The sequence below is a fragment of the Urocitellus parryii genome, chromosome 9 (assembly GCF_045843805.1).
Source record: "Urocitellus parryii isolate mUroPar1 chromosome 9, mUroPar1.hap1, whole genome shotgun sequence".
NCBI lineage: Eukaryota > Metazoa > Chordata > Mammalia > Rodentia > Sciuridae > Urocitellus > Urocitellus parryii.
This window is the reverse complement of record NC_135539.1, coordinates 142,372,794-142,386,489: the sequence shown is the minus strand read 5'-3', so window position 1 is coordinate 142,386,489 and position 13,696 is coordinate 142,372,794. Positions and strand designations below refer to the sequence as shown.

Sequence of the window (13,696 nt, the reverse complement as noted above, 5' to 3'; positions counted from 1 at the left end):
CCTAGTGACCTCAGGCTAGCTATTATAGCTCCCTGTGCCTGTCTCTTTAGTGTCAGGGGGTATTAATAGTACCTTTTCCAAAGGCTTATAGGAAGTATTCATTCATTTTGTATGTAATTCTATCAGCAACATAGAATTAATATTTGATAAAAGTTTAACTCTGTCGCTAGCTCAAGGCCTATAGGAGTGTTATTTAATTATAAGCTCAGTGATGAATAGTTTGGACATTATACTTACCAACATTCTTTACATATTTGAAATTCAGTGATTCTATGAATTAAGGTCACTGTGGTGAACAATGAAAGGTGTCCTAAGGCAGCTGTGCAGTTGTGAGGTTGTTCTAGAATATCTGGGGAAGCACTCAACACAGGGAGCCATTCTTTGCTCCCAGCCCCTCCTCCATAGCTCCTCAATAATACACAGGCTCCAGCCAGCTCCACTCACTAGCCCTGAGCATGATCTCATGCTTACATCACCATGTCATTGTTTATGTCATTTCCCTCCTTAATGTCTTCACAAGTCACTCCAAGCCTATCCGTCCATCAGGAAGCACCCAGGCTCCACCTTCTACACACATTTTTTGTGTGATCACCAAGCCCACTGGTCTTTCATTTTTAAGATACAAAATTCAGTAGTCATTACTATACTATGCTTTGTATTCTTCTAATTTTTCTATATTTCTGTCTTGACTGCCCAACTAGATAATAATAATCTCCCTGAGATTAGGGACAAGGGATTACTCCTCTTGGTTGCTCAGTCAAGCTTAGCACTATTCCAACATGAAGTGTTCAGTAAACAACTTTTAATTGAATCACTGTAAACATAATCGAACCCTTAAACCTAATATGGCAATTTGCTTAACTTGATAATTAACTTAATGTTAATACTCTGCCATCCAGCAACTCTTTTTGTCCCTCACGGACATTAAAAAAAAAAAAATTAGAATTGATTAGCTCCACCCAGTGGCAATTAAAACAGGTGGTTCCTGTGGCCAGAAAAAAGCTCTGGGTAGACTGCACCAGAAAAAAACTTTCACTCAGTGGTGGGAGCATGAAAGAAATCTTTACATCTTGCGGGTTTCCTGCCACAGGGATAGGGAGGCCAGCCCCCAAAAGAGACCCCTTTCTTATCAAGATGCCTTCTACACAGTTGAAGACAAGATAGAGTCATCAAGCAGGAGAGAAGACTCTCCATTGGCCTATGTTCCTGTCCAGTTAGCTCCACAACCCTCCTTCAGAGCCCGACTTTAGAGACATAAACACATGCTCCACCTCCCCTCCTCATCCCAATGACTCCTCAGCCCTTTGCCCTCTGACTTCATCTTGTGTCTGCACTGGGAACGCTCTCCCAGGGATGCCATGTTATAGCCCCTGGAACCTTGCTGTTCTCCCAGCCACATGGAGACTATTTCCACTTCCTTCTTCCCTAGATTTGTGGCCCCGAGTCTCCCTCCCCTTGCTTGGGCCCGTCTCCTTCTCCTCCTTCCTTAGCTGACTTAGATGCTGATGCTCCTCTGCCTGCCACCCTCTCCCAGGTCCTTTTCCTTTCCCACGCTCCCACTGTCCCTGGGTTCCTGTGCACCCTCCTGTGATGGCCGTCACCTCCTGAAATGAGAGAACCCCCAAATCCATATCTCCTGCCCTTTGTGCTGGAGAGACCCAACACTCTGTGGGTGACCCTCAGACGCCTGAAGCTCAGCATGTACAAACCTGAGCTTGAGATCTTCACGTCCCAAATTGCTCCTTCTCTTATGTTCATGGCTCAGCGGTAAACACCACCCTCAGTAGTTCCCAGGTCAGACTCAGGCAGCCTCTTTGACTCTTTTCTCTCTCTGTGTCTCTCTGGCAATTACGTACCACATTCGGTTGATCCTACCTCTTGTCACCTCATGAACCCAGCCTCACCTCACTGTGGTTTCTCCAATTTGAAGATTTAAGATTTAAGACCAAACTAAAAAAAATATATAGATTGTTTCTTTGGAAAAACTATGTTTAGAATTCATGATCCCAATTTTTTTTCTACATTTCTGAAGATCAGTGCTTATTAGAGTCGCAATTTTCTACCCTTTTGTGTTAGACATTTGAGGCCCTGGGGTCTGGGGATGTATGTTCTTCCTAAGGTCTGGGGTATATTAGTTGCTCAAAAAGTATTTATGGAATGGCGTGTTTCTCAGAGATTTTATGTATTCTCCATATGTGTTCAGATAGGACAAGAAAAAACACAACATGATGCTTCTAACCCTTAAAGAAATTTCAGGAATGATCATGAAAACACCCTTCCTAAAAAAATATTACTTATACATTTATTCATTCTGCTGCACTAGTACCAAAAAAAAAAAAACAGATTTCAAGGGAGGCTATGATTTGGCACTGTATCTGGAAATTTTTTAAGTGAGAAACCCCCTCCATTTAAATAACTAGTATGGGGTCAGTGTGACTGTCTATAACAGGAAGTATTTGAAGAGAAGAAGAGTACAGATATGGAAACTTCTCGTTGATAAGACTTACCATTTCTGAGATTTCTTGCCTAAAAAAAAAAATAGAAAAAAATGGCATTAACAAAAAGTAGACAATTTCAATTTTTTGAACTAAGGGAGAGGGGATATGTTCCAACCCTCACAAATGCCTGTCAAGGCCTACCATGCATTTGTTAGGGGGACCTCCATGTGTGACGGGAGGGACTTGAGGCTCTGGCTTGATGCTCTAATTCAAACCGTGGCAGATTCTCAAACAGCAGGCTTCTTCCCAAAGGGGTATGGCTGCTGATACTGTAAGAATATGTGCCATTGTATCTCAGCCTCTTCCCAGTGGGATGCACTAGAGACTTTCACTAGGAATTGCATCAAAGTGTCTTGAGTAGCTGACGTTTTTTACCCTATAGACACAGTGACTGTGGTTGTGATCCTTCTTTTGATTTTCTGCAAGGAAATCTGGGGCCAGAGCCAAGATCCTCTCTTCTCAAGTATATAGGATTTTATGACACACAGTTTTGTGTCCTAACTTAACCCTCGGTTCCCAATCTTTTTAGCTAATTTTATTTGCTATGTTGGATGCATTTTGTCAACTGTCTTATATGCTTTTGGAAAAAAGCAGAATATAAATAAGCAAATTAATGAGTGATCTACAGAGTTGGGGTCTGGAGGAAATCAAGCAAACGAAAAAGAAACAGTGAGCTCTTGGAAGAGACAGAATCATGAGGGTGGGGCTGCACGTTTCAGTGGCTGTAAACTGGCACACTAGAGGCACCCCACCCAGGTGCAAGCCCTATTTTGCCACCTGTGTGTAGCATGGTGTTTTGAACTCGTTCTCTGTAAGCCACAATTTCTTCATCTGTAAAAGGGGGACAATGATTGCTGCTTCCTCAGCAGCAGTTATGCTGGTTCAAAGCGTCCAGGCCAGGGCTTACCACAGACAGTGCTCAACTACTGTTTTAATCCTTTCAAGTGTCAGGAATTATGACTTTAAATCCTTTCTGCCAAAATCAGCCTGCTGATGACATGGGCCAAATTCACTTGATCAGGGAGAATCAAGTCTGAATTAACTTCAAGTTCCATTTGTTTATCTTCATAGAAATATATATTTCTTCTTTTAGGAACAGTAAATCAACAATAGATGACAAAAAATCTGTTCCTACTGAGAAGGTTTCTATTTGAAGAAAAGGGAACTAAGGGGCCATATGTTCAGTTTCATGCCCTGTCCTAACCCTGCATATTGGTTCAGATGGAAAATTCAACCGAGAAAAGAACAGTCTTATGAATCTGAAGGCTAGTTCTTTTGGGGAACATATCTGGATGGGAGTCTGACCTCTGACCCTAATCCCTGCTAAGAGATTTTGGAGATTTGGTCTAAAAAAATCATTGCCTCTATTTCTTCTTTGCCAAGAGGCTAGTGGTTGTGACTTCTCAGGAATGATGGTGTCAGGAGCAGTGTGTCTGGATGAGCCCTACAAAGCACAGCAGATTTGGGGAGCCTTCCCTCCTTGTGTACAGGAAAAGAGAGCCACAGTCTGGATACCAAGACTCCTAGGGAGGGGCAGTGCAAGGTTTAGAGCATCCAACTAAGAAGAACAGGGATCACTTCCTTGGCCAGCATGCTCTAAATTGTCATTTGTCCTCATCTTCATATTTCTGAATCCAACAAAAATTAGAAAATTCTTGGAAGACTAAATATACATATATACACAGAGATTATTCTTTACTTTTATCCTTGTAAATGCATTAATTAAAGGTCTGTGAATTGAGGCTAGGGACATAGCTACCATTTATAACACTGTCTCTATAATATCCTTCATGTTTTAAAGAACCAACTTACAATTAAAACTTTGGAAGAGAAAGCCACTTATATGAAAGTCAGAGATCCTGGTAGAAGATTCACAAATGGAGACATCTACATGTTGCATTAACTCTGACTTCCCACAGAGTCAGGGATCTCTGGGGCTCTGGCTCTTGGTGGCATAACTGTAACTAGCCTAAGTGCCCGTTATCTGTTTCCTGTTTGCCCCACACTGATTCCCACAGCAGGGGCATGCAGTTTTCAAGTTATCAGATTGAGATCTTGTACAGAAATGACTCCTGGGTAAAAAACGTAAAAAACAATCCTACTGCCTTTCTCACCTACTCATACAAGAGTCTTAGCCAGCTCATCCCTCGTGAAAAACACATGACCTTGATTCTATTCTTTGAATTTTGGGCTAAAAGCTAAGAATTTGGAGACAAGCATCCTCCTTATAAAGGTCGCTTTCAGCCCCAAAGTCTTTAAAGTTCCACATCCAGGGCAGGGCACATCCCAGGGCAGGGCCCAGGTGTAACTAACACTCTATTCTCCAGCCCCTGGCTCTGCCCTCATCACCCAAGGCAGGAAGAAAGAAAGGACAGTTGAGGTCAGGCTTGGACGTCTCCATGGAAGGAATGGTCACTGGTGACAGGCAGCTGTCACTCTCCTTTCCCCAAGTACTGAGGGAATGTGATGGTGGAATCCAGTCCCCTGGAATTCACAGCAGCAGGGAGGGCACTGTGTCTGCTCAGTGCTCTCAGGTTTTAGTTACTGAGGTTCTTCCTCCCAGGTTGTGCCCTCTCCATGTCTTTCAAGTTGGTGAGAAAATGAAACTGGCATCTCCTTAACTGTGGATGAAAGATTGGATCAGAGTGCAGGGCCAGGGACTGGAGGAGAAGATTCCTGGAATTGCCACTGTGCATGGCATCCCACATCCAGTGACAGAGCACATGCTGCCTTACTGGAAGGAAGGGAAACTTAAATGTCAACCCATTGATGCCACAGACAGTTAGCACAGAGGAGTTGGTCTGCACTTGCTTTGAGGCTGTCCATGGCCCCTGAACTTGAAACAGGTGTATCTTAAAAGCTGCCCAGTGCCTGTGAGTTGTAGCTGTGAATGGTTCTGCCAAGGGAGTTGGCCACATGTGGCAGTGCACACCAAGGCCTGCTGCAGACTCTTGCCCACCTTCAGGGGTGGGCCCTGCAGGGGGCAACGGGGAGTGACACTGTGTGCCTCTCTGCTGGTGTTCCACTCTGAGTCCAGGAAGCAGACAGTAGCTGCTCAGGGCAGTCCTGCTCTGCCTTCTACTCTCCAGCCCAGGCTGGAGGGAGGTGCACATGGAGTACTTGGTTATAGCTGTAGCCTTCCTCGGTGATAGACAGCAGGGAGAGGATGGGGGGTTTCCCCCAGGGACAGTTCAGAAACAGACAGGACTGGGACTCTTCAAGAAGTCAGGCTTTTGAGAGCAGCACCTGAAAACCTTAGTGGATGTTAGGTTCACTTCCCAGTGACACTGTAAAACTGAAATCAGAGGCATGTAGGTGCTTAGAGGACAGAGATTATGCCTCCCTATCTCACAGTTAAATAAGAGTAAACATCTCAGTTAGTTGTTATCTCCCTAGCAAGATGTCTACAAGATAACAGGCATTTTCAAAATTTGCCTAATGCAAAGCAAGTCAGCCAGCCTGCTTTAATGGAGGTGTGTCCTGGGTTGATTGTCTATAGAACTTTAAGCTTGGCATCCTGCTTCAAGTGAATCTATTACACTCAATTTCCTGTGAGGCTCTTTCTTTCCTTTTTTCTCTTTAAATCTGTGTTATTTTCATAAGCATTTAAAATCACATACCTTTTCTTAATCTCCTTGCCAACCAAATGATAAATGCCAACCCACAGAATGCAGTGACTACGACTGCCACAGGTATGAAGAGGGGATTATAGTCACCTTCCTTTATCATGGAGAAACTTCTGTCTGATTCTGAAACAGAAAGGTAGGAAGGCACACATGAGATCACAGCATCATTTCCTTGGTGCAGCTCCTAATTCTTGACATTTTCCCTCCTGGCTTCCCATTACAGCCCCTTGATGACCATGACAAATCTGATGCAGGGGAAAGCCCCCCAGGAGTCTACCTAGAGAAGGGAAATTTAAATGTCAATCAATTGATTGACAGAGGAGTTGGTCTGAAGCAGACTGGCCCAGCCTATAGCCTAGTGCCTAGAGATTATCTGTCGCCTGATGGGTGTTTGGTAGAATTCCTGGGAATGTCTACAGAATCTTGGCAAGAAAAAGTTATCATTGTATTGCGGCCATGGCTTTGTCAATGGTTGGACCTCAAACAAAGAGAAGATCTACAAAGTCAGATACAGCTTCAGGAAAAAGAGAAGCCAATGATTGACCTGGGAAACTTGTCAAAGGAAACTACTAGTGTTTTTTCTTTAAAGCACACGTGCAATCGTAAGCACTAGAGTTTATGTGCCAAGACCTGCACTGATCTATCAAGTGATGTAGGCCTACCACCTCCCTCCACTTCCTTCCCCAACAAGGAAAAGGACTCAGTTACATATCCTTTGTGAATATAAACTCAGTCCATTTTCAGTTTCATTTTTATTGAAAAAGTTCCAATGTGAGAAACCTGCCTTGGATACCTCCTGATGAAAGATGCTACCTTCCCATGTTGGCACTGGGGCCCTTGATCCTCTAGCTGCTTTGCTGAGCACTCACACAGTGCCTCCACCCAACTCTCAAATACAGGATGCTGAGAGGCTGAAGTTCCCAGAGGTACCAAACAGGCACCTGTTGGTTTGAGGAAGATGAGGGAATAGATGCTAGCCAGGCTGCAAAGCAAACGTACCCGACAACCTGAGGCTCAGAGGCCTTCTTGCCCCTCCTCTGCCTGCCCCACTGCACTCTAGACACACAGAGGTTAGCTTCTCTAGTGACTTCAACAGACCCCAAGCCAGGAGGCCCTCTGTAGCCTGTGCAGATGGCATGTGGGGCAGACCTCCTGGCCATCCTCTCATATGCTAATTTAATGTGCCTTTGATCCAGCAAGTGTTGCTGGCACCTGTCAGGTGGTGGAGAGAGGAAGGTGAAGAAGACAGTCCTGCTCTTGCTCAGACTTGGGAGACATCAGCTGAGGGGCAAGTGAGAAGAATTCATGATTTTGGGAATTAGGTGGCCATGGATGACCTCTGAGGAGGCATTTCAAGGGACTAACAGAGAAGAGAAGTCAGAGAGCAGAGGAAGAGAACAATGGAGAAGAGCTAAGTCACAGAGACAGCGGGTTAGATTTTAAAAGTTCAGACAGGAAGTGTTGAGAATGAAAAACAGAAATGGCTGTCACTAGAGGAGGAGACAAGGACAGCCAAGCATTTTATAGTAAATTAATGCATACAAATTTGTATTGTACAAAATGAAGCGTCAAGTTTAGTAGATATGTCGCACCGTCTGTGTGTCCATCAGCCCCATCTTCAAGTCTTCTGTGTATTGGGCGAACTTACGTTGACATATTGGATGAGGACTGGACCAGATTCCAGAGGATCCACAAACAGTTCTCTTCTCCCCAATTAGCTCGGTTCCCTCTGAGCAGCTGAAGGTGCACGTGGAGGTAAAACTGAAGTTGGCCAGGGGGTGAGTGCAGTCCATGGACCCCAAGTCAGGTGCTGTCAGAGGCTCACACTGAATCACTTCAATGGAAAAGACAGAACAAAAGAACTCAAGATAGTACTTCGGAGCAGAGAACTCTCCCTTGACCAAAGATTTTTAGCCAAAGCTGTCTGACTTAAGATGGGACCATCCACATGCATATAGCAGTCCTCATTTCTAGACGTTACTTCTGGTGATGCTTCCAGACTTTATCTTCTTAGAATGATGATGAGTGGTAGGTTGGGGGTGAAGCCCCAGCAGCCCTGATGAAGCAGCAGGGCACACACCTTGCCTAACAACACCCTGGAGTATTCTCCCAAATGTGCAGAATCTCCACCTTCTCTCCTGTTGTAGAGCTTACCCAGGAAGCTTTGAAAAACATCCCAACTCTACAATCCCAATTCTGTAAAATTTGGTAGATTAGACAATTTAGTTCTAGGATTTTGATAAAGGATTTTAATGTTTCTTTTGAGAATTGAACTACTTAAACTAGTGATTCAGAAGGATAAATGTAGAAAATGTCATCAGAACTTCCCATGTGCAGACAAGCACTAATATTCTCCCATGTGGGGATAATCTTTTCAGTTAAAAATGAAAATAAAAATCCCTTAATTTCAAATGTAAAATGATGAAGAGATTGGTTTGTTTTTCAAAGAACTTATTCTCCTGTGAATTCAAGGATGGGAAACATAAAGATAATCTTAAGAAACACCAAATTAAAAAATCAAGAAAGAATTCCACCGTGGGACGAAAATTCTTTGGTGTTAAGTAGGACACCAACTAGTAGATATCATTGACAGGAGAGGAACAAAATTTATTCCTCAGCAAGACTGCTCATGCCATGGCAATGAGGAAAATAAAAAATACAATATCGCTGTGTTGTATTGCTCTAAACAGGCTATACAGTGTTAGATGATTGTAGAGACCATATTTTTGTTTGGGGGGATTATTTTTAATTTTAGTAAGAATAACCCCTTAGAAAAGCTTCACAGCACAATCCAAGGTTACAGCACACTCTTAAAGAGGATGCAGATTTCTTAGCAAGTCTCTGCTACTTCTTCTCAGACTATAAACCCAGGAGAACCATGGCCAAACCTGGAGTTACTCACCATGACAGGTTGGTTCTAGAGATGACCAGTTTCCCAAAGGGCCACAGTGTGTTTCCTCCATCCCATTTAGGTTTGTTCCCTCAGAGCAGTTGAAGGCACACTGCGATCCGAAGCTGAAGGCTCCCAAAGGGTGAGTGCAGTCCATGCTGCCCAGCTCTGGGGCCTCCAAAGCCTCACACTGGACCACTTCAGTAAGGAAGAGACAGTGTTGGGAAGGGTTAAGAGGGCCTGATAGATTTGATTCGTATCACTGCCATTTAATAGCCATGTGTCTGTCTTAGAGTCCAAAGAAATATTTCTGAAAGAAATGGTCCCTGAACTATGTATTCAAAATGAACTGTTGTGTTGGCCATTTATGAAATGATAGACAGGGTCATGAGCAGAGTCAGTGAGATAAAAAGCCCGTTTGGTAAGTGGAGAACAAGTATTTTGATGTTACTAGCAAGAAGAGAATGATGTGAGATGAGTCTAGGAAGAAAGATAGGACTTAACGAGGATCTCTTATATATCAAGGATTACTCCAGGCCTTGAGAGGCTTAAATTTCATTCTGTAGGAGAAATGTTAGGCACAAATATAAGGGTAGCTGGTCACATGTGGGATGTTTGATTACTTTTAATTGTCTACCTGCCTGTGGTACATTTGAGGAGAGCTAATTTAAAGTTGGAGAGCTCATCTAGTAGACTACTGCAATCATTTAGGAGAAAAACGTGGGCAATGATATAAGAGTTGATAGGAGACATATTGGAAATTTATAAGTCCTGCATATTATTGTTCATTACCTTACATCAAACATTGGGGGAGGTGAGAGTCTCACAGTGTCCATGTACACCGTGGTTTCATGTTCCAGCTCTAGAACATGGTTTATCTCACACTGAGGTAAAAGTTACAGAAAGGGAAGCCAGCTGGGACAGTGGACTTTCTAGGCTTTTGGACATCCCAAAAGAAATCCTTAGCATATTTGGAGTTGAGGGCTAGAGACCGATTTCTCAGTTCAAAGACCAGATAGACTTGTGGGTGAACAAAAGTCAGTAAGTTTGACCAAAGGGAATATGCAGAGTCAGAAGCAACACAGGAAAAAAGACAGAAGTTGAGAAATAATAACAGAAGTTGAGCTGGGATTATTGCTTATGTAGGAACCCGAAGAATGATGTTCAGTGGAACAGAAAGACTGGCATAATGGAAAGCAAGACAAAAGCAAAACAAAACAAAAACCTACATTTTTTTAAAGTAGGGGAATGGGAATACACTTACATAAGGTTTAACAAATAAAGTTCCAGATCAGGAGTAAAATTTTAGGTAGCAGTCCTGGCTCAGAGATTAAGAAAAATGTGTTGGATCTATTCCAGTCAGTTGACATCTGAATCCACTTTGGCTTTAAGTCATATTCTTTACAAATATTGCTTTTGTCAATAATTTTCTATTCTATACATCAGACACTTAAAAGTTATTCTGAAACTACCAACATCAAAGTATCGCGTGTCTCCTTCAGTAGTGGGTGACAGGGTCAAGGCCTGTCTTTAACCTGGGTGTTCCCTCCTTTCCATTTCCACCTCCTTGCCTCTGAGTGACTGACAAAGACCAGGAAGAGCCTCTCCATCGCCCACCATGTGCTTCTGGGTTAACTGCCCACTTGCCGGGGAAGACGCTAAGGAGCCGCTCACTGCAGATAAGGCTGGGCTCCTTCACCAGCAGCTCCAGGCCCTGGGCTCACTGCAGCTTGTCTCCCTCACACCCAATTGTGAACAGATAAGATTTCCCTTAACTAACCAAAAATCCTTTAAGGGAAGGTTTTATGACAGATCTTCCATTGTGTTCTCCTGAAATACTTAGCCCAAGTGAACATGGAGAATTTGCTGTTACACATCTCTGACATAAGCTATGTATTATCATGAACTTTTCTCCTGGCTTTCCTTGTCATCACTTTATAAAAAAGTGAGATTACCTTCTGTGTAACTCTCTCCTAAGGGTAAAGTGTACAGTTTCGTTCAGACTTTAGATTCCAATTAATAGATCAAGCGCATCAGATTGTGAGCTCCCTGAGAGCAGGAATCAACCCTCACCTGACCCCTTACTGTAGAGCTCAATGCTTGCACTCCACACCTGGTTTCTTATGGTAATCAGAAACACTTATGTTCTGGGAGTGGTGGCCCAAGCCTCTAATACCAGATTCTGGAGACAGAGGCAGGAGGACTGCAAGTTTAAAGCCAGCCTCAGCAATTTAGTAAGACCCTCAGCAACTTAGTAAGAGACCCTGTCTTAAACAAACAAACAAACAAAACCCTGGGGATGTAGCTCAGTGAAAGAGTGTCCTTGGGGTCAATCTCCACTACAAAACCAAAACAAAACCACTTCACACTGCCTTGTGAAACCTTTGCAATAAATGCATTGCAAAAGCATAACTTCTGATCACAACTTCCCATTTCTCAGAATGGCTAGTATCATTTCGTCCCAACCAACTTCCATCATAAGCTACAGTGAGTCTTGTTACTTGCAAAGGAGTGAAGGGGCTTACCAAACTGACACTGGGGCCCATAGTGTCCAGCATCACAGTTACAGGTGTAATTGTTGATGGTTTCCACGCATTCTCCGTGGCCACTGCATGACCAAGGCTGGCAAGAAGCTTTAAGAGGGTCAGAGAAACAGTGTCTCAATTGATTGCCTTTTAGGATTAATAGGTATTTCTTTAGTCATAGGTAACTGTTTATCCCACACTATTTTAATAAGCAGGAAAGGTTTATTTATATGTTCAAAGCACTTTTGCATAAAAATCACATGCTAAAATTTCAGTTTATAAAATATGCTAGGCATACAGCCCAGGACACATGTGCTTTTAGAGTCAACTTGCTGAGAGTAACATGCTGACACCTGGGGAGATGTTGCTTAGGCTGCTTACACTGAAACTCTTGAAATGGCTGGCTTTCAGTGCAATGATGGGTAAATGAAGGCTGGGCCTCACCCACCTCTGCACTGTGCTTGGAGTCCTTCCTTATGGGAAGCACTAAGATAAAAAGTCCAAATTTCTAAAGGAGCAGAGATTCCAGTTTACGAGGAACCAAATGAACTGTTTCACTTTTAAAATCCGGCTTGGAAAAATCCTGGCTGGGCTGGAACTGTTGTGACAGCCACCCAACAAGCCTGTGTAGTGTTGTGCCAGGAGGTCACGGAGGCAACTTTCAGCCCAGGCTCCTGCTTTACAAGGAGGACACAGGCCAGGTGAGCCCAGCTCTCAGCCAGCCCTGCTCTTGGTGTCCACTTCCTGCCCTCCATCAGGGGCCCTGGCTGTCTAACTCCTCCTCCCTGCCTCCCATATAATGTACTTAGCACCTGGATGGGACATGAATTTGGATATGGGAGTGGGGTGTAGGAACCGGCTTCACACACCAGAAATGCTCAGCAGTGACCTGATCCATGCCTAGTTGGGGGACAGGAAGCAGATCAGAGTGAGCTGGCTCCTGCTCCCCCCTCAGCACTCCCATGGGGTAGGTCTTATTATTCTAGCTCAGGTCTTCCTCGTGGCCTGGTCTCCCACCTGTGTAGCAGAGGGCTGCCTTTCGTTTGTGGCAGGCATCGTCATTCCATTTGCCTGAGTCTTTTGTCCTCTTGATGTAGATCTCCACGCAGTCCTCTTTGGATTTCTTGTTGTTGGGCTCCCCAGTTCCCCAGTTCTCTGCTTCTTCAGTTAGAGGCTTGTTGGTTCCCACCCATGTCCATATGTTCCCTATCTTCCGGATTCCTATCCAGTAGTAAAAACGGTTGAAGGGCACTGTCTTCTCCAGGTACTCAATTTCTCCCTTATTTTGTATGGCAACTAAATCTGTGTAATTTTCTCGGCAGAAGTTTCTAGCACTTTGCCAGTTCATGAGTTTTTCAGAATAGTGGTAGGTCCAACAGTCAGTTCCATGATGTGCCAGGAATTCTGAAAGACAGAGCAGGAAGCATGTCTACTCAAGTGTTTCAGCTGAGAAGAGCCCAGCTCTTGTCTCCAGGCTGAGCTGCCACTCAGAGAGGAGGAGCTGAGGGCCCAGGAGGGTAAGTGACCGCTCAGTATCAAGCCCTAGTTGTTAGCAGATGGGAAGCAGAACCCAGACCTCTGCTTGAACATGGGATATCTTCCTCGTGGCATTGTTTTTTATGGTTACAATGGCTTTCTAGGTCTATTTTTGTAAAATGGTTTTTTTTTTTCTCAAAATTCCTTTATGAGAAATTTAACTAGCATTTTAGAAATTCAAATTTCATTTTCTTATTATCAATCATTTAAAGTTAATATGACATATAACCAATATCATATAACTAATATTTACAGTCTATTATTTTATCCTGTGATGAACCCATTTTCTCCTTTCTCCTAAATGAGAAGCAAAATTAGGACAGAAAGAACCTTGACATATTTTCCTGTACTTTCTTTCATTTCCAAAAAAAACCTTTTTTAAAAAAAAACAGGGAAAGCTTGTTGTGGTCCAAGACATATAGACCTAATCACATAGTAATAAAGGCTAATTTACAAACCCAATTATGTAGAATTGTGAAATTGATCACATCAGTTTCTGTATGCAGAGTGACTCAGCTGTTGGTGTTTAATAAACATATGGATGCTTCAAATAGGAGGGCCTTGAAAGAATGAGACCCCGCCCCGTGATGTGCACCATTCTAAGCATGGCAGGATCTATGA

General features: G+C 43.5%; 2 protein-coding genes across 2 annotated transcripts in view; one reads left to right on the top strand and one right to left on the bottom strand.

Moving 5' to 3' along the window:
- Firrm (FIGNL1 interacting regulator of recombination and mitosis) overlaps nt 1-13,696 on the top strand; it is a 363,157-nt gene that overhangs the window by 156,033 nt on the left and 193,428 nt on the right. The window lies entirely within an intron of this gene.
- The window catches only part of LOC113194227 (E-selectin-like), a 33,355-nt gene that overhangs the window by 1,949 nt on the left and 17,710 nt on the right, over nt 1-13,696 (bottom strand). The window contains exons 13-18 of the mRNA XM_077802962.1: nt 12,557-12,943; nt 11,540-11,647; nt 9,027-9,212; nt 7,773-7,958; nt 6,119-6,247; nt 2,508-2,526 (exon numbers count right to left, since the gene is read on the bottom strand). Of these exons, the coding sequence (XP_077659088.1) occupies nt 2,508-2,526; nt 6,119-6,247; nt 7,773-7,958; nt 9,027-9,212; nt 11,540-11,647; nt 12,557-12,943 (1,015 nt within the window). The remainder of the gene's footprint in view (nt 1-2,507; nt 2,527-6,118; nt 6,248-7,772; nt 7,959-9,026; nt 9,213-11,539; nt 11,648-12,556; nt 12,944-13,696) is intronic.